The sequence below is a fragment of the Typopeltis vanoorti genome, chromosome 22 (assembly GCF_054136105.1).
Source record: "Typopeltis vanoorti isolate ZY-2024b chromosome 22, IOZ_Tvanoo_1.0, whole genome shotgun sequence".
Classification (NCBI taxonomy): Eukaryota; Metazoa; Arthropoda; class Arachnida; order Uropygi; family Thelyphonidae; genus Typopeltis; species Typopeltis vanoorti.
Window position 1 is genome coordinate 11453869 of NC_143570.1, and position 19786 is coordinate 11473654.

The 19786-nt window shown below is 33.1% G+C and overlaps 1 protein-coding gene across 1 annotated transcript in view; it reads left to right on the plus strand.

Annotated features, from left to right (window-relative positions):
• The window catches only part of Mccc2 (methylcrotonyl-CoA carboxylase subunit 2), a 188734-nt gene that overhangs the window by 42304 nt on the left and 126644 nt on the right, over positions 1-19786 (plus strand). The window contains exon 5 of the mRNA XM_090412413.1: positions 9244-9371. Within this exon, the coding sequence (XP_090268539.1) occupies positions 9244-9371 (128 nt within the window). The remainder of the gene's footprint in view (positions 1-9243; positions 9372-19786) is intronic.

Consider the following 19786-nt stretch of genomic DNA (forward strand, 5'->3'; position numbering starts at 1 on the left):
CAAAGACGTTAAACTGGATTTGGATGTCACAAACCTGTTCCAAGAGAAGACAATGCTAATAGAAGATATTTTTCCACCAGACACTGTCAAACTCTTCAAACATTGCATGTAAAACATTTTCTTCAAGTTTCAAGACCTTCATTATGAGCAAACAGAAGGCCGAGCCAGGGGAGCATCGATTTCCCTGCATTTGGCAATTATGTTTGTGGTGTCATTTGAACAAACAGCCCTCAATTAGTTACCATACTAAGCCCAGACTTTGGATTAGGTACATGGATGACGTTGTCATCAGAAGAATCCCTTCACAGTTTCACAGACTTCATTAACAGTCTAAACCACAAAATTCATTTCATGTTGGAAGTTGAAAGAAGCATATCATTTCTTTTTTTATATGTTCTCATCTCAGTGGAGAATCATGGCATACTTTCATTTGAACTCTAAGAAAAAAGTCAACACTGGAAGAGATATCAACATGTTATTTTGCATAATCAAAATACTTAGTCAAAACATTTATGATATCCAGGTGAAGATAGCAAAAGGCAACAAGAAATAACATATCTTAGAGATGCATTCCCATAACATGGCTACAGTTTAAAACCATCAATAATATCTTAAATATACCATTGCACCGCAGTAGCAAGACAACTACAAAGTGATTTTTCTCTGCTTTTCTCCTTTTTTGGAGTGGGCTGAATATAGATTTCATTTCGTACTGTGAAATAGATCATGGCTGAATATAAAAAGAGAATATAGGATATAGAGATGATATAGGATTAGTGTTGGTACAGCTTGAGGAATGTCATTCACACCCAAATATATTTTACATAAGCTGTTCATGATTTTTGTGAAAGATTGGAGTAGGCATCTAGTATGTACCATATACCAGAAGAAGACATAGAAGAATTTTATGGCAAGTTACAAGAAGTGATAGATATAACACCAAAGTGAGATTTATGGCTACTTATTGGAGATTGGAATGCAAAAGTGGGAGAAACTGATGAATAAGGAATAACAGATCATTTTGGTTTAGGTATTTGTAACACTGCAGGGAAGTGACTAGTTGAGTTTGCAGAGAATTCTTTGTTTGTTGCTAACACCTGCTTTAAACAGCACACATGGATATCACCTGATGGACAGTACAGAAATCAAATTGACTATATACTTGGACAGAGAAGATGGAGAAGTGGAATTCAGTCTGTCAAGACTTTTCCAGGTGCAGACTGTGGAACAGACCATGAATTATTAATGCCTACAGTACATGTGAAATTACAGAAACTGAAAACAACACAAATGTCGATCAGATATGATCTTGGAAACATACCAGCTGAATACAATATTAGTGTACAGAACAGATTCAGCACACTCAATTTGAAAGAGAACCAGATGAACTATGGGAAGAGATTAAAGATATAATTAAAACATAAGCAAAGAATTATATTCCAACAGTTTGTAAGAAGAAGAAGAAGTTTAAATGGCTGTCAGAAGATGCCATCGAAACTGCTCAGGGAAGAAGGAAAATGAAGACCACAGGAAATTTGCAGGGGGTACGGCATTTGAATGCAGAGTTTCAACAACAAGCCAGGAGAAACAAGGAAAAATATTTTAACCAGGAATGCCGACAAATAGAAGACCAAAATAAGAAAGGAAAAACAAGAGATCTTTTCAAAAAAATCAGGGAACTAACAGGGAAGTTTAGTGCCAAGGTGACAATATTGAAAAGTAAACACAAAGGATATCTTACAGAAGCTGCAGACATCAAAGAAAGATGAAAAGAGTATACAGAAGCTCTTTACAGAAAGGACTCCAAAATTACTGAGAAATTTGAAGAGCAGGATTATATACAGGAGCCAGCCACTAGAGAGTGAAGTGAGGTGGGCACTGCAACTGCTGTCCAGTAAGAAAGCACCAGGAGGGGATGGAATACCTATTGAGCTGCTGAAAGCCTTGAGAGAAGAGGCAGTTAAAATTTGAACAGCTCTATGTCAGTGAATTTGGATCACAACTACATGGCCTAGGGATTGGAAAAAATCAGTTTATATACCTTTATTGAAGAAAGGTGATGCAAGAGAGTGCGAAAATTACAGAACTATAGCATCGATTTCTCATGCAAGTAAAGTCTTACTTAAGATCATTTAGAAAAGACTGGAACCGTTCATGAAGAGAGAAATGCCAGATGAACAGGCAGGATTTAAAAAAGGCAGAGGAACAAGAGATCAGATCGCGAATGTGAGATGGATAATAGAAAAAGCACAGGAATATCAAAAGAATGTCTACCTTTGTTTCCTTGACTATTGTAAGGCTTTTGACTCTGTAGATCATGTGAATCTGTGGAATGTGTTAAGAACAATGGGAGTACCAGAACATTTCATTATCCTTTTGAGGAATAATCTTTATTCCTCAAAAGAATTGTCCGAACAGATCTTGGAGAAACTGAGTATTTCACAATAGGTAAACAGATGCGACAAGGATGTATTTTATCTTCATACCTATTTAACTTGTACAGCGAATACATTTTAAGAATGGCAGGGCTGGAGGAGTCTTCAGTTGGAATTAAAATTGCTGGAAGAAATATTAATAATATTAATAGCAGAATGCAAAGAAGGTTTGGAGGAAAACTTATTATGAAAGTTAAAGAAGAAAGTGCTAAATATGGCCTTAAACTTAACCTGAAAAAGACAAAAGTTAAGGTAACATGTGAACTTAATGATTTTGAAGTAAATGGGGAGAAAATGGAAGCAGTTAACAATTTTGTTAACTGCTTCCATTTTCTCCTCAGGATCCTGAATTGATAAAGATGGTTATTGTACTGAAAAAGTTAGAAGATTATTACTCAGAAAGAAAGCAATGACAAATTTAAGCAAGATCTTTAAAGATAAAGATATTAGCCTTGCAACAAAAATCAGAATCATGAAAGCAATGGTATTCCCTGTGATACTGTATGGATGTGAAAGTTGGGCCCTGAGAAAGAGTGAAGGAAGGAAGATAGATGCATTTAAATTATAGATCTTGAGATGCCTACTAAGAATACCATGGACTGCAAAACTATGATCATCAAGCAAAAATTGTCATACTTCGGACATATTATGCGAGCAAATGACAGTCTGGAGAAGATGATGCTTGCTAAAGTTGATGGAAGCAGGAGAAGAGGAAGACCAAAAATTAGATGGGTTGATGGAGTTAAAGAAGTAACTGGAATTTGCTTGAAAATTCTGAAACATATGGCCAAGGACAGATCTGAATGGAGGGTGTATATTCATAGAATCACCAGGAGTCGAAAATGACTTGATTTGATGGAACATAACATAACACACACACACACACGCACGCACATACCATGTTGTATGTAACATGAACTTATTTGTTTGTATAGTGCATGCTGGAATTGGAAGTGAAGAATAATACTAGGGCAGTTTGGTCTTTAGGTGATATTATCATGATGCCATTTGGATGTGAGAATAATAGAAGCGTACATAAGTAGAAATTATTTAAACCTAATGAAGTTGGCAAAAAACCATAAGATATGACCACAATTTGTAGTAGGAAGCATTTAGAAGGTGGATTTGAAAGCACTCGATAGATTTTTTTGTCTGAAGCTGTTAATGATAATGCTTGTTTTTTTTTATGGTACACTTATTTGAAAAACCACAAACTGGATAGTGGTAGGAAAAATTATTTTATTAGTTCAGTCAGAAGTGTTTGAATCAGGAAAACAATGGTCTGAATTAGGGAAAGGAATTGCATTGTTTTCACTATAATGGTCAAATGGGATGAGGTTATCCTATTTGACCATTATATAGTGCTAAAGGACCTATGGCTGATCTTTATTGAAGGAAGGATTTTTCAAGGAGATGATGGTTTCATGAGGTTACAGTCTGAGAACTACAGTATATCTATCTATCTGTATCTTATTATTATTATTCCTTCCCTCCTCTTTTACCTTACGGTATCGAGGATTTTCTATTCTTCACTTAACCACTACCTAAGCTGGGGGATAAAAAAAAGTCGGTGGTCAGAATAATTTTCTAGCATTTGCTGAAAAGCCAAAGTCCTTGCTCTGGAGATAAATGGCATCAATCACTTCAGGTATCTAAGCAAGATGATGGTATATTATTAGGTAATGATGATCATTTCTAAGTAGCAGTCTCGTTGGCATTTCCTCTAACTAGGAATGGTTATAATGCAGTGCTCACTAGGATTGCCAGAGTCCTATTTCTATTTGCAGAAACAGACACCAGTGGGAAGGTACATTTGGCTACTAACTGGCAGGTAATGTGCAACATCACCAGCTTGTTTAGTGGCCTATGTGACAAGATATTTGAATTTTTAAATTCTGAATTGTATCTCATCTGATAGGTGATTTCAGTAACATATATTTTTAAACAGTTAATAATGAATATCCGTTTTTCGTTAGTTTTGTGTTTAACTTATATGGCTATATACACCTAAAAATGTAGTAGCCTTCAATGGATTTTCCACAACTAAATTCATGATATATGTCTCATGAAATATGAAATGTTTTTTTTTTTAATTTCATATAATAAACTTTTTTTTTAATTTCATATAATTCCTTCTAATAAACTATTGATTGCAATATATATATTGCAAATAACATTTCAGTGAGGAACTTTCAAAAAAGTAAACACGATCATCCCTCGACTTATGTCGGGGTTCCGTTCCATCCGGCAGGACATAAGTCGATACATTAAATCAACAGAGTTATAGAGGTTAGGAACTTAACAATAATGAGTACACTGTCATTTTAATTTTTAAACCTTATAAAACTGTACTGTGCATTAGTGCCACTATAAAACAGGAGAATAATCACCCAAATCTTCCTCCGCAATCACATCTTCATTACCTTCCCTATGTGAAGGACTAGGCTGTGGCTCTTCTTGTGTAACTCTTGTTTTTTTGATGAAAATGTCCAATGTACTTTGCTTATTCCTCTTCTTCTTTTCATCATAAATTTGTTTATAGCAAACAAACGCATCATGTATTTTCCTTTCTACTAATAAGTAGCATTCAAGATTGTGGTCCATGTCTTGAGCCATTTTGAGAACATCGCTAACTGCAGAGAACAAGACCCCTGTGAATTGTTTAACTACCTCTTCTTGTTTCTCTTTTTCCCTCTTCCTATTCTCGTTGTTCCTCCAGTTTGACTAATTCTTCGTTGGTCAAATCTTGAGGGGCACTTTCAATGAGTTGAACTATGTCGTCAGCATTCACTAAGCGATTCAGATTGTTTGCTAGGCCCATTATTTCTTCACTCAATTTACAAAGGTCTTCATTTTTTTCAAAACGCGAAAGAAGTTGAATTTGTAGTCATAATCAGGCTCTGTTTTCTTCTTCAACATGTTGAGGAGACTTAGTGCCTTAGTGTTTATGGTCAGAGTGCTAAGAGGTATGTGCTTTTGGTTCATGTCCTCTATCCATGATGCAAGTAGCTTTTTCATATCACTGATAGGACCTTGTCATTGCTTCGTCACTATTGTCGATTTAATGGAAGCAAATCCTTTCACAGTCTCTATGATTTTATCCTTATTTTTCAAAATGGTCAGCACTGTAGAATGAGACAATCTGAAGTCATGTGTGATCACATTGACAGGCTTATCAGCTTCATGTTGCTTTATAACTTGCAACTTCATTTCAAGATCAATCGCTCACCTCTTTTTCTGTGATTCTTCACTAGGTATTTTTGATTGTGCATGTGGGAGCCATGTTGCACAGAATATTGCTAAATATTTAATGATAAATACACAACCTATTTCTCAAACACAAATCAAGAGAGGAACTGTTAAAGAAACATGACGGTTGCCATTGAATGCACTGTTGCCACTGTGCATGATGCATTGTTACAATAGAAACCTTTTTTACTTTACACTCGCTTGCATCTTGTTTGAAGGTATAGTCAAAAAGGTTATTTATTCCCATTACTTATGGGATCATGGACGTATCTTCGAGAGCACATAACTCCAACAGATGTAAGTGAAGGGATAACTGTATTGTTCTCAACTTATAAATGTAAATGAATTTTTAAATAATGTGTTACATGTGTCTACAACCACTTTATAATTTAATATACACAAATTAATAAGACACATACAACTTTAAAAGTTACATTGAAGTTGGTTTCCTTCAGAAATTTAATATCTGTTATTACTCTTATGTTAGTCTTGAAACTGTTAGCTGTTTAAACATAAAAGGAAAATGGTAAAACTATAATTATTCCTGATTTAAGGAAGTGAAATATTTAATAACAAACATGCTTAAATATTAAATAAATAAATAAATATATATATATATATTATATGTTTCACAGCCATATGTCACATATGGCTGAAACATGGACACTAAATGACAAGGAAATTCAAAAATTAAGAACAACACAATTTGGTATGGAAAGAAGTATACTTGGTATTACAAGACTGGATCTCAAAAGGAATACGTGGATAAGAAATCAAACCAGTCTCTGACATCACAGAAAGAGCGAAACATCTGAAGTGGCAATGGTCTAGGCATATTACTCGAGGACAAGATCAACGATGGACAAAAGAAGTACTGGATTGGATTCCACTAGAGGAAAAACGACCAGGACACTGACCTAAATCATGGTAGATTGATGATTCATCAGATTTGCAGGAATGGCATGGGAAAGGAGAGCCATGGACAGACAGTTTTGGAGTAATCTTGGAAAGGCCTTCATCTAGCAGTGGATCGACAATGGCTGATGATGATATATAAATGAATAAATTAGGAATATTCTTATTGTCTTTTTTTATTTATTTATTATTTTTTTTATTTTTTACTCCCACTGAAAAGTTGTAAACCTGTAGCATTAATATTTTGGGTGAGCTAAGAATTTTTAAATTAATTTTTAATTTTTTTGTATTTTTACCTTATTCTTATTTTATTTCTGCTGCTGCTCTTCTTCTTTGGTACTACAGTCCCATGTAGGGCCTTGGCCTCCTATTTCTGGGTTTCACAACTCACTACGAGGCGGGGTCGTTACCCCCACGCTCAACCATGTGTAATTGTCTGTGAAGCATTGTGTTTTTAAGACTAGTTTGCCTGCTTTGCAGGAGGAAAACCCCCAAATAAACTGGGGAGAAAACTTGCAGTCCACACCCAAGACCGGCTAACTTGGCTGTGTCTAAGAAAGATCCTTAGCTCCTCATGTCAGTGACGAGAATCGAATTCAGGATACTCCTTTCTCAGGCATATGGTTGCGAAGCGCATAACCAGTCAGCTAACTATGCGGACGATTTTCTTATTTATATTTATATTTATATAATATTTATATTATTATTATATATACATATTTACTTTGATTCTTAGCCAAAAAAATAAAAGGATTTTTTTTTCTTTTGTATTTTTTTTTTAAATTATTTTGCCTGGGTTAGAAAGCTTGTTTAATAGACCAAACATGGTGCTTTTTTTTAAAGAATTTCAGTCCTCCAGTAAGCAGTGTGGTGGTTTCACACCCTGTGATAATATTCATCTACTACCTAAAGACAATTGCAAACTTCCAAGCCCACAACAGGATTCAGACCTACATCTTGTTGGCCATTTATACATTATAAAGGCAGATTTCATTGTGCTCTTCAAACATTTAAAAAAAAAAAAAGAAAAGAAAAAAAAAAGTCAATTACCCCCCCCCACACACACACAGATTATTACACTATTACGAATGCATGGTTGCACATTCCTCACATAACTCACCTTTAGTTGAAAGAGACCTTTATCAGGGTCTCTTTCAAATAAAGGTGAGTTAGCTGGTCTCATATGGAGGCAGAGGGTTTTCTCATGCAGAAACTGTTTTTTCATCCCTCAGAACAGGCAAACCGGCCCATGAACACACACAGATCTAGTCAAAAAATACATACAGGTAACCTTCATATAACATGGTACTTAATACAATGCAGTTTCGATATAACACAGTCTACAAATTGTAGTAACCCTTGTTGAATGCAGTACTTATAATACAACACGGTTTCAATAACTGTAGTAACCCTTTATCTTTTCATATATTTTTCAACGCGTGACTTAAAAATCAAATTTTATCTTCATTAAATTTGCATCTGCCCATATTGCACATACCATTTGGCACGCATGTATGCCAATTGTTTACCATATAAAGTATTTATTGTTGAAAATTGTCTTTGTTTTCTACCAGGAAAGCTCATTAAAAATCATGAGTGTGTTAATCTCAACTTATAAATCAGTTACATACAATATGTAATGCTTATGTAATGCTTATATGTAATGCTTTTTTACATACAATATGTAAAAAATATATATTTTTATAGTAATGCCCACTTAGAGCGCTTTTGCGATATGGTTGAAAATGAAATTAGTGAATTGATTGATGGGGAAATAGATTTAAATGAGGAGGGACTGCTACAATTAATAGATGACGTTGAACCAAATGGCAGGGAAAATTCTGCCAAAGATTCTGATTGTGATGAATCCGCTAAAGAATTCAGTTTAAAGAAATTAGCAGAAGGACTGGACTTGGCAATCCGTTAAATCACAAGGCAATTGGATATTTGTTTAGCTCCGTATTATGAACTTAATAAAAACTTGCAGCATAGTGGTAGGCAAGGTCTTATTACTGACTTCTTGATAACTAAACCAGCCAAAGTATGCAATGAGAATTATACTGATGATGTCCAAGAGATTTCAAGTGATGATGACGTCCGGCCACTCGTAAATAAAGAACATCTATGAAATGTTAGTTTTGAAGAGAGTGATGACGATTAAAGTACACACTTTATTTTATTTTGCCTAAAACATTTATGTATTATGTGCAATGAAGTTTACGTACAATTTATAATTTTTTATAATTTTATGCTATGTATTCATTTCATAGTTTATTTGTTTTCTTAACTTACATAAATTACCTGAATTAAATAAAAATATATTTTCATTGAATATGTCATTGTTTATATAATCTTAAAAAAAAAACGATTTTGGAATAACCCTACTTTTTCTGTGTGATCTGAGTCTCGCATAACGCTGCATTTTTGTGGAATCTAATATCCGCGTTATACGAGGGTTACCTGTCCTTAATCCCTCATTAGGAGGGTTAGCTTATCATAAGGGATGGTTTAGGAAAATGGGGGAACCTCACAAAATAAATACTAAGAATAACTTTGATTTATTAGCTTTTTTTTTTTTTTGTTATATTTAGGAATTCTAGTAAACTTCATGTTTTTATACTATTCATTTAATATCTTCCTGCAGAATTGAATGCATGGTTATTGCAAATGATGCTACTGTGAAAGGTGGAACATATTATCCATTGACTGTTAAAAAACAGCTTAGAGCACAAGAAATTGCAAGAGAAAATTGTATTCCTTGTATATATCTTGGTAAGAATTTAATGGATTTAATTTATTAAGATTTGAAATAAATTAAATCTTTTTCTGGTTGCAAATTATTATAATGTAGAACTGCATTTCTTGAGATAAATAGGACCAAGAGAACTATAGATAATCAAATAGGCAGATACAAAATATTCTATTTTAATCTTTATTTCATGCTGAAATGTATAAATATTTGCAATTTATTTCCTTGTAGCAAGGCTTATACGTTGGTCAGACATAACTGGTAATTAGTTTATGGAATTAACAACGCATATAAAGTATATTAATTAAAGGTAACTTTAATGAATAATTTCTATATTTCGGCAACGTCACATTGCCATCTTCAGGAACATAAAGATATGGTATGTGCATGCAGGCACTAACACAAAGCAAATGAGGAAGAATCGCAGCAAGTTTAAATACGAAAGATTATTCAAAGAATCTTCAGCAGCTCTAAAAAATGTTCCTAACCTCAACAAATTTGGGTGCATGAAACTACCCCAAATTTGGGAGACTTACATTATGAGAACTTCAGCCCAACTGCCAAGACTACCAAATTAGCCTGCCAGAGGGCACCATTAGGACTTTAGGAACAATATTAGTTTCTTGCTTTCTTCCTCATTTGCTTTATATTAGTGCCTGCATGCACATACCATATCTTTATATTCCTGAAGATGGCAATGTGACGTTGCCGAAATATAGAAGTTATTCATTAAAGTTACCTTTAATTAATATACTTTATATGCGTTGTTAATTCTGTAAACTAATTGCCAGTTATTTCCTTGTATAAAAATGTTAAGATAGCAAAAAGTGTGTGTACTAATTACATATATAATCACAACAGCAATTTTTTTTAAAATCATGCTGCATTATAAACTTTAAAAAATACATGAAACAACATGAATGTCATTGGATGGTAAGAACAAAAAACAGATCAATCATACATTGCAAGTAAGGGTTTTTTTTTACTATAACATCTTTCCAGTTTTTCATTCTCCAAATGTTGAAACTAATTTTTTATCACATCAGAATTTTTTTTTTATTTCATTCACTTTGAACTTAGACATCTTTCCATTTTAGATTTTATTTTTTTTATTCTGACTTAGTTTTAAGTAGATGTCACTAAATAATGAAAAAAGATCTTAAATCAATCAGCTCTATGCCTTGGATGTTAAAGCAAGGCATATAGCTGATTTAAGATCTTTTTCATTATTTAGTGACATCTACTTAAATCTAAGTCAGAATAAGAAAAATAAAATCTAAAATGGAAAGATGTGTCTAAGTTCAAAGTGAATGAATAGAAAAAAATTCTGATGTGATAAAAAATCAGTTTCAACATTTGAAGAATGAAAAACTGGAAAGATGTTATATCAAAAAAAGAAAGTCCTCTAGATAAAATATGAAAGGAAATAGAAACATTTTAGATAGTGTATGATGAGATGGCAATAAACTATTTGGGTACTAACAAAGAAAAATAACATTAGTTATCAAACTAGACATGAAAATTCATAGAAGAAAGGAATAAAATTAAAATGCTGTTTCAGACAACACAAGATTCATTTGACAAATTATAGAAAGAAAGACAAGTTAGTTATAACCAATATACCAGTACACTACAACTGAAATAGTGAATGCACTAGAGAAGAAGAATGGAAAGGTAATGATAATATAGCAATAGAAATGCTTACAACAACTAAATTTCTGCTGCTGCTGCTGATAAATTGCAATTGATCTTTAATAATGGGCTGGTGAGCAAAAAGATAAGATAAAGATGGTGTATATATATTTGTAAAGTAATTACTTTGAAGATTGTTAAATGCAATAAGAAGTAAAAGTGACAGAATGCTGGTAGAATGTATTCATAAAGAATTCAATCAGGAATATATATTAGTATGTGAAGCAGAAAAACCCATCAATAACTTGAAATGTGGAGAGGCAGCTGGGAGTTATTTGACAAGAAATGCTCAATGTGGAGGTACAAAAGTTTTACAGTGGTTGCACTGCAATATATCTGAAGGCATGAACAGAAGGTTGAATTCTTGATTGTTGTAGTAGAGTTCTCATATATTTATCTACAAAGAAAGGGGAAATAAAATTGAATGTGAGAATTATAGATGAATTTCCCTACCATTTCAGGTAAGATATATGCAAGCATACTTGAGAAGAGGCTGAGAAAAATTGTAGAAAAGAAACATGGGGTGTGCAAATAGAATTGTCAGAATCAGATTTTCACTTTAAGACAAGAAATTGTGGAAAGATAATAGGATCTAAGTTTTGATCTATAAAAAGCACATGGAAACTTGCTAAGAGAAAAGCCATTTTCAAACACCCCAATCATGTGGTGTAACAAGGATGTTATATCAAGCAATGCATGATGTCTATATTTAATTTGTAAGTCAGCAGGTTAAAATTGAAGAAGGTATAGAAGATGGCTTGATGTAAACTCAAGCACAGGTATAAGACAGAAATGCAACACTATCTTACTATTAATCATCATCTTATATTATGAAGGAAAGAGGCATTAAACTTGATATTGAAATTGGCAGTGTTAATCTCAAGGCTTCCTTAACTGCTTTAACAGATTTGGCATAAAAATCAAATAAAAAGGTTACTGTGAAAATAGGCAGGAATACTAAAACATCAGTTGCATCCTCAGTGGAGAACTTATATAAAAAGTAAACAGTTTCAGTTTAAGTATAATTTTTAATTAAAACTGCAAATTAAATACAGAAAGAGACCACAGAATAAATAAAGCTGATATCATGGAGTGAGTGCAAGAGTCAAAGCTATATAACTGGGAGAAGACCTCCACATAGTCTTTTTAAGGAATGTGGAACTTATGGCCTAATGTTCAGTCCTCACCTTCTCATAGCACACCCTGTTAGGTATCTGCCTGGATAATGAACGAACGAGGAGATGGGTTAGCAATTTTGAATTAGTTGACCAAATTCTATTCTTATTGGCATTAAACCATAATGCAAAATTATGGTACATCATGACAAACTTTCATGCTGGCTGGGGCATCACCCAATTAAACAAGGCTTCCATTGTTTTCATCAGAACCAGAGCAAACAGTTTAATAAGTTAACATTTTTATTCTGATTATTAATTTATAATTATCAATTGTGAAGTTCTGATAATAATATTTATTATGTGTAAATATTGTTAATTGTTTCTAGTCTCTTTTCTGTACAACATTTGCTAATACCCCTGATGATATAAGTCTGATGACTTACGCAACTTATATAGGGTTATAAGTATTATTTTATTAAGTTATAAATATATTTTATTAAACTCATTATTTATTGTAAAATATGTGGTCTCGATACTGGAATCTGTCTACAAAATATATATATTGTTAAAATACTTAAGCTATATTTTTATAATGATTTTGATAGATAATTTCACTAGGCAGTGAGTTGTATTAAGTTGATCCAATATTATTCATTCTTTTGAATTTTTACTGATGATTATTATTATCAGGCCTTCAGGGAGTCAAGGACTCATCAAGGGAGACCAAATACATTACTCATACCTCCTTTTAAGCTCATTCAGACTAGATGCACTCACTGCTTCAACAGGGAAACTCTTCTACTTGCTCACAGTTCTGTGAGAGAAAAATCTAGTTCTCACCCCTTTCTTAACCATACACAAACTTAACTTCCATGGATGCCCCCTTGTCCTTCCTTACTTTCAATATAATGAAAAATTCCATGAACTAATATAACACCCTCTCAGAAGTTTATAGACTTCTATCATATTACCTCTCTTTCTCTTGTCTACCACTGTTTGCAGTTCACATACTCTCAATTGAGCCTCCCTCATAATCCACATTCTAATCCCAATATCATCTTTGTAACTCTTCTTTGCACCCTTTCCACAGCTTCTTTATTCCCTCTGAACCCAGAAGACCAAATCTGTGACAGAGTCCAAATGCAGTCATATCAAGGCCCTGTAAAGAGTCAAAATGACTTCCTTATCCTTACTCGTCAATGTTTATTTGTTTCAGCATTGCATTTATCCTCTGAGTTGTATATGCAATTTTTGCTATGTGACCTTTGAACTTCCACCATAACTTTGAGATTTCTAGCCTTGTCAGTTACTCCAAGCACAATCCAGCCAATTAGATTTGCCATTGGATCACACCAAAGTGCATAACTTTACACTTTATTAGCATTAAATTGATAGCCGTTATCATTTGAACACACTCTGTTCAAATCACCCTGTAAATGCTATATAGCATTAGCATTTCTGATTGCCTTTCCTCTCTTTGCATCATCATCATCAGCAGCAAGATTGAATCTCTCAGGCTCTTGTAGACAAGACAGATCACTGTATAATCACTGTATATTAATACAGTCATTAATATATATAGATTAAACAACAGGATTTACAAATTGATCCCTGGTGCATCCAACTGGTCTACTTAAATCCAACAGATTCACACACTCCATATAATGAAAAATATATGGAGGCCCTGTAGAGTCAAAATGGCTTCCTTATCCTTACTTATCAATGTTTGTTTCAGCATCACATTTATCCTTTGAGTTGTATATGCAATTTTTGCTAAGTGACCTTTGAATATGGGTATTAATATTATCATATTAATACCCATATTTTTCAGTTTATGCAACATCCTTTCATGTAGTATCCTGTTAAATACTATAATCAAGTCCAACATTATTATAGTGTATCCATTCCCTTTATACAACTAAGCCATAATATTATAAAATAAGAGCTAACTGCTCAAACATGACCTCCCTTTAGTAAACCTGTGCTGTTCCTTGTAAAGTATAGCCTTTTTGTCAACCCATTTCTCTATTCAAGTTCTTACAAACTTCTGTAAAATCTTAATGATCACTCCAGAGATACTGATAGTCAACAGTTTGACACATTAGTCTGTGCCACCCTTATGTAATGGGATTATCATACATTCTTTCCATTCCTGTGGGATTTTTCCCGAGCTGAGATTCATATACAAACATGACAATAGCCTAGCCAGTTTGGCTGAACATTCCTGTAGCATACATGCTCATGTCCTGTCTGTCCCTGTTGCTGAATTCTTATCCAGTATATCAACAGCCTTATAACTTTCTTACCCACCTCTATCTCTTCATCCAATGTAATAGTAGTAACACTGTACATTGTTACATACACTAGGTTGATATATCTTAGCAAAGTGAGCACTTATTTTTTGAACAGTTGCATCTGCTTCAGACACAAGGATACTGCCTTCATTCAGTAAAGTTACTCTTCCACGTTCATTTCTTTTACTTGCATAATGATAAAATTCCTTTGGGTTGTCTTTAGCTTTTGCAGGCTAAAGACAACCTAAATTTCTACAGCAGTTTCTTTCCTTACTCCAACTTAGCTTTCTGTATAGTACTTTGACTTTTTTGGGCCTGTGTTTTATATAAATTTATAACTCCTCTCATTCTTATCTCACTGTATTCCTTCCACATCATCTTCTTATGGATCTCTTGCCTGATAATGTTGTGCATCCTATTTGTTCTGCGCACTCTAGGGACACATTCAGATTCTGATATCTTTCCCATCAGTAATTGATACCATGAGACCCATGATAGCATTCTCCATTATTCTACCTCTGTAGTTCAGCATATAACCAATCCTAATTGAAATATCCATTCAGTATGGCATCATCACAATTACCAACTGGTGATAAAACAGTTGCATCCTTAACTGAGACACCCAATGCTGTGATCACGTCTACCTTTCTTTGACTTGAATTGCATCTTTCACATGCTGCTCAAGAAAGTTGTCTCACAAAAGCTCAATAAATTCTCCTTCATTCTTATTATGAGTTTCCTTTTCTCTGCTACCCAGTCATCCAACATCCAACCATATATTTCATCTTAATTTCTGCTTCACACCAGATAGCCTCAAACTCAAGCTGTGCTGGACATTATTACTGTTATTGCTTTCATGAGTTTCTACCTTAAATGGACTCAGGTTATCTGATATCATCAGTGGTACTTTCCCTCTTCTCTCCTAACTCTTCTGTCATTCCTAAAAATTAGGGATGCATTGAATATTTGGTTTTGCTTCAGTATTCAACCAATATTCAATCAGCTGAAGTTTTTTCAGATATTCAGCTTCGACAGAAAGATTCGGTATTCAGCCAGCCAAATCAGAAAAATTCCTGGTTATAATAAACGCAACCAATCTGGAAAAGCCTTCCCTTATGTTGTGCAACTGTTCAAATAGAAGGGTTTCCTAGGCTAATTGAGTAAACTTATTCTGCAGTACAATTTCTCAGAATATTTCTTTCAGCTCTAGCTACCAACCAAACCAACCAGCTTATTTCTAGGAGTTTTTTTTTTTTTTTCAGAAGTGGAAATATTTATACCAGACATAAGCTACTCCAAAAATGCTGAAAAATTAGTTTTTCTACACCATAATTTATTGCAAATTCATTTTGATTACTAAATCCATGATTATTCTCTATACAGTCATACCTCGATTAACGAAGAGGATGCGTTCCACGAAATTACTTTGTTAAGCGAAACTTCGTTCTCAGAGGTAAAAATACTATGGCCATAATAGGGATATATTCATTCATATGTAAAGAAAATGAAAGACTTTTTTTTTTTTTGAAAAAAGAAAAGCTTTATTAAATAAAAAGTCAATATTACATACCTAACAAAGATAAAATCACGACATTTTAAAATACGAATCTAAAGTTGATTGTTTATGCTTTTTTTCTCTTTCATTTAGCAATTGCCTAATTGTTAAATGAAATGGATTTATTGCATTTAACACCGATCGCTTAACAATAACATTTCTTCTAAATCAGGATCATTTTACTGAAAAAATTTTAAATGTTTTCAATGTCATTCAAGCACCTTTTTAAATCTTTGGTTGCTAACACTTTTTCGGTAGGAACTTCTTTAATTTCATCTTCATTTTCTTTGGCTTTGTTGCTAACAAGTTTTTCTAAATCGTCTACTGAAAAACCATCATCTGCATTTAATAAATTTCTTACATCCTCTTTGTCGACATTTTCGAAACCTATTGATTGAGCCATCTGGATAACTTCATTTCTAATCTCTTGAATGTTATTTTCTTCTTCTTCTAGTACAACTTCTGGCCATAATTTGCAGCAAACTCCATATAAGCATTTCTGAGTGACTTGTTTCCAAGAGCTATTAATGTTTTCAATTGCTTCTTTAATGGTGTAGTTTTTCCAAAAAGTTTTAATTGACATTTGCTCTTTATCTTCTAGTTCAGTTAAATTGCTTAATGTACCATGCAGATAATAAGGTTTAAATGTTGCTATTACTCCCTGATCCATCGGTTCAATCAGGGAAGTTGTGTTTGCTGGAAGAAAGACAACTTTGACAGGAATGCATGTGTCTAACATACTATTAAGATCAGTAGGATGTTCCGGAGCATTGTCCAACAACAAAAGAGGTTTTTCTTCAAAATTATTTCTTTGGCAATACCGTTTCACTTCTGGTCAAAAATGGTTAACAAACCAATCAGTAAATAACTCCTTGGTAATCAACGTGTTTCTATTAGCTTTCCATATTACAAGTAAATTCATTTTTATGTTACCTTTTAACACCCTCAGATTTTCCTAATGGTAAACTAATAACAATTTTAATTTAAAATCGCCAGAGGCATTTGATCCAAAGAATAATGGTAAACGGTATTTGGCTGCTTTGAACCCAGCTGCTGATTTTTCTTCAATAGAAATGAAGCTTTTTGATTGAGTTATCGCCATTTCCAGAACAAACTGCTTTTGTCAACATTGAACACCAAATTTGGTGAAACATTTTTGCATTCAATTTCTGGAAACAAACTTATTCACAGCTTCAACATCTGCACTTGCAGCTTCTCTTGATAATTTTACACTATGAATTCTGGCCCATTTTTTACATTTCTGAAACCAACTACAAGAAGATGCAAAATTTTCTGAAATGAAAGCATCATTTTTGATTAAACAAAAATGATGCTTTTTCTTGAATCACCATTTGAATTGATGATAGATGACGTTGTGACATATCATTTATCCACAAACTTAACATTTTCTCTCTATTTTTTCTAAAATTGGACTCCTTAAGCGAGTTAATTTTGCTGCTGTAACATCTGTACAATTCTGAGCAGACTGTTTTATTTTTTTTTGATTGACTAACTATGGTTGTTAAAGTTGACTGCACTAATCCTAAAGAATGTGCCATATCAGATTTTCTTTCAATACGTTGTGCGATATTTAATTAGTTTCTAAAGAAATTGCTTTTTCTTTTCCTTGATTGTGACATTTTAACTAAATATGAATATTTACAAAATCTACAATAATGCTATTAGAGAACATAAGTCATTTATTGCAATGCACCATACACCCTATGAAGTTTAAGCAATGACTAAATTACGTGGATGGTGCGCGAAACTGTTAAAACAGACAGCCACAGCTTGGGAGTGCATGATGAATCGTCGTCATTCACCATTCGGATGATTGCTGGGCATTGATCTTACAATTTCATTATTTTTACGTGAAATGGGGCTTGAAATTGTGGATTTGTTATATCGAGGCATCGTTACCAGAGGTTGACCGAGGTATGACTGTATTTCACAATTTAAAATAAGTTCCATTAATATTTTTGTTATTTGAGAAAATAAGTGCAATATTTTGTTTTGATTTTTATGCTGTATTGTTTTTTAAATACAATGTTCTCTAACTTAAATGATAGTTTCATTATATCAAGGAGTATTATGGATTGCTATATTTTATAGCCAAATGTAGAAAGAAAGTGAAGTTTTGAAAATTTACCAGTGAGCTTATGAGAACAAGACTGGAATCAGAGTTGCCTTGGCTGTACTATTTAAACAACACAAACTCTAACCCACAACCCATATATTCACCATTTATTAATGCATTCAGTAAGTTTCACTTATTCAATGCATTAATAAATGGTGACCAGCCTGAAACACTAGGCTTTGAATTGACCAAGTTCAAAAAAAAAAAAAAAAAAATTACAGGCAGAAGAGAAGACAAAACCTCAATCAATGCTGTAACTAAGCAATGTCAGAAAGTTAAATTCATCATAAGTGATCTTTAGGTGGGTGCATAATAAAATATTAAACTATAGAGCTTCTTAGCTCTATTTTAATAACTATCTTCTTCTTCCATTCACATATTAGGCCTAGTGGCCTGTTACAGGGCTATTGTTAGTCCTTCTAATAATAGCTGTATGGAGTGAAGCATTGTCCTGAAGCAGGCAAACATCATGACTTGGCATTCTTCGTCTCTTCTCCTTTATGACATCATGCAGTTTGTGCAGGAGTAAAGCATACTATTCTACATTCACAGTGGTATTTCTTTCCTTGAAGTCAATCAAGAGAATTCCCTGGCAATCCCAAAAGATTTGTAACTTTGATCTTCTTGGTGAGCTGAGTGACCTTGACTTTTCTTGGCTGTGCTCTGCCTAGTTTTTGGATCATAATAAAGGACCATGGTTTCATCCCCAGTGACAATATCCTCCATTATAATATCTTACTTATTTCAAATTGAAGCATCTCAGTTCTGTACTTAAACTTTTGACTGTTATTATATTTAGGAAATGCAAAATTTTATTTTCTTTTTTTATCAAAGAAGATCATAAAAGTCTTCATTTTGGCTATGTAAAATAAACAGAAATAGGAGATATTAAAGATACATGTTTATTTCATAGCATTCATAGAATATACACATATATAGAAACTTGGAGAGTTTTGAATAAAGAAGAAAGCTTATGTGAATGCAATCCTCTGCATCAGAGTTGCCTTAGCTTGCACTATTTCAAGTGCATGAATATGAATTGATCTGTATATTTTGCAGTGACAAATTGAATATGTTTAGGCTCTTCTTTGATAATTGCTCTTAAGCATAGACTGCTGTTCACCTATGAAAAATATAATTCTCTGAAAAAAATTGCTGTAGTATTGAATGAGGATTCTCCCTGATCTCTGATGAAAATTTGAAGTTTGAAACAGCTGTCAGGATGAAATCTTAATCAAAAGAACTAATAAAAGTGAATATATGGACACCATGAGAGTGTGCATGTCATTTAGTAGTGTAAGCTAAGGTAACTCTGATGTTGAAGATTGTATTCTCATGAGCTCTCCATTTAGTTTTTAAAACTTTCCAAGTTTATATATTTATTTATTTATTTATTTATTCATTCATTTTATGAAGTATTATTACACATTTTTTAATCTTTCTTCATTCTGCAATTTGGCCAAAGTGCTGAATATTTGGCTGAAACATAGTTAATTAAATTTTAAACATTGCGAATTAAATTTTATAAGCAAATGTTTTGAACAAAAAAATATACACTCATTAAATATTTTTATTAATTTTTAATGAGTATATTTATTATTTATTTTGTTGAAAATATTTGCTTATGAAATTTATTTCAGTA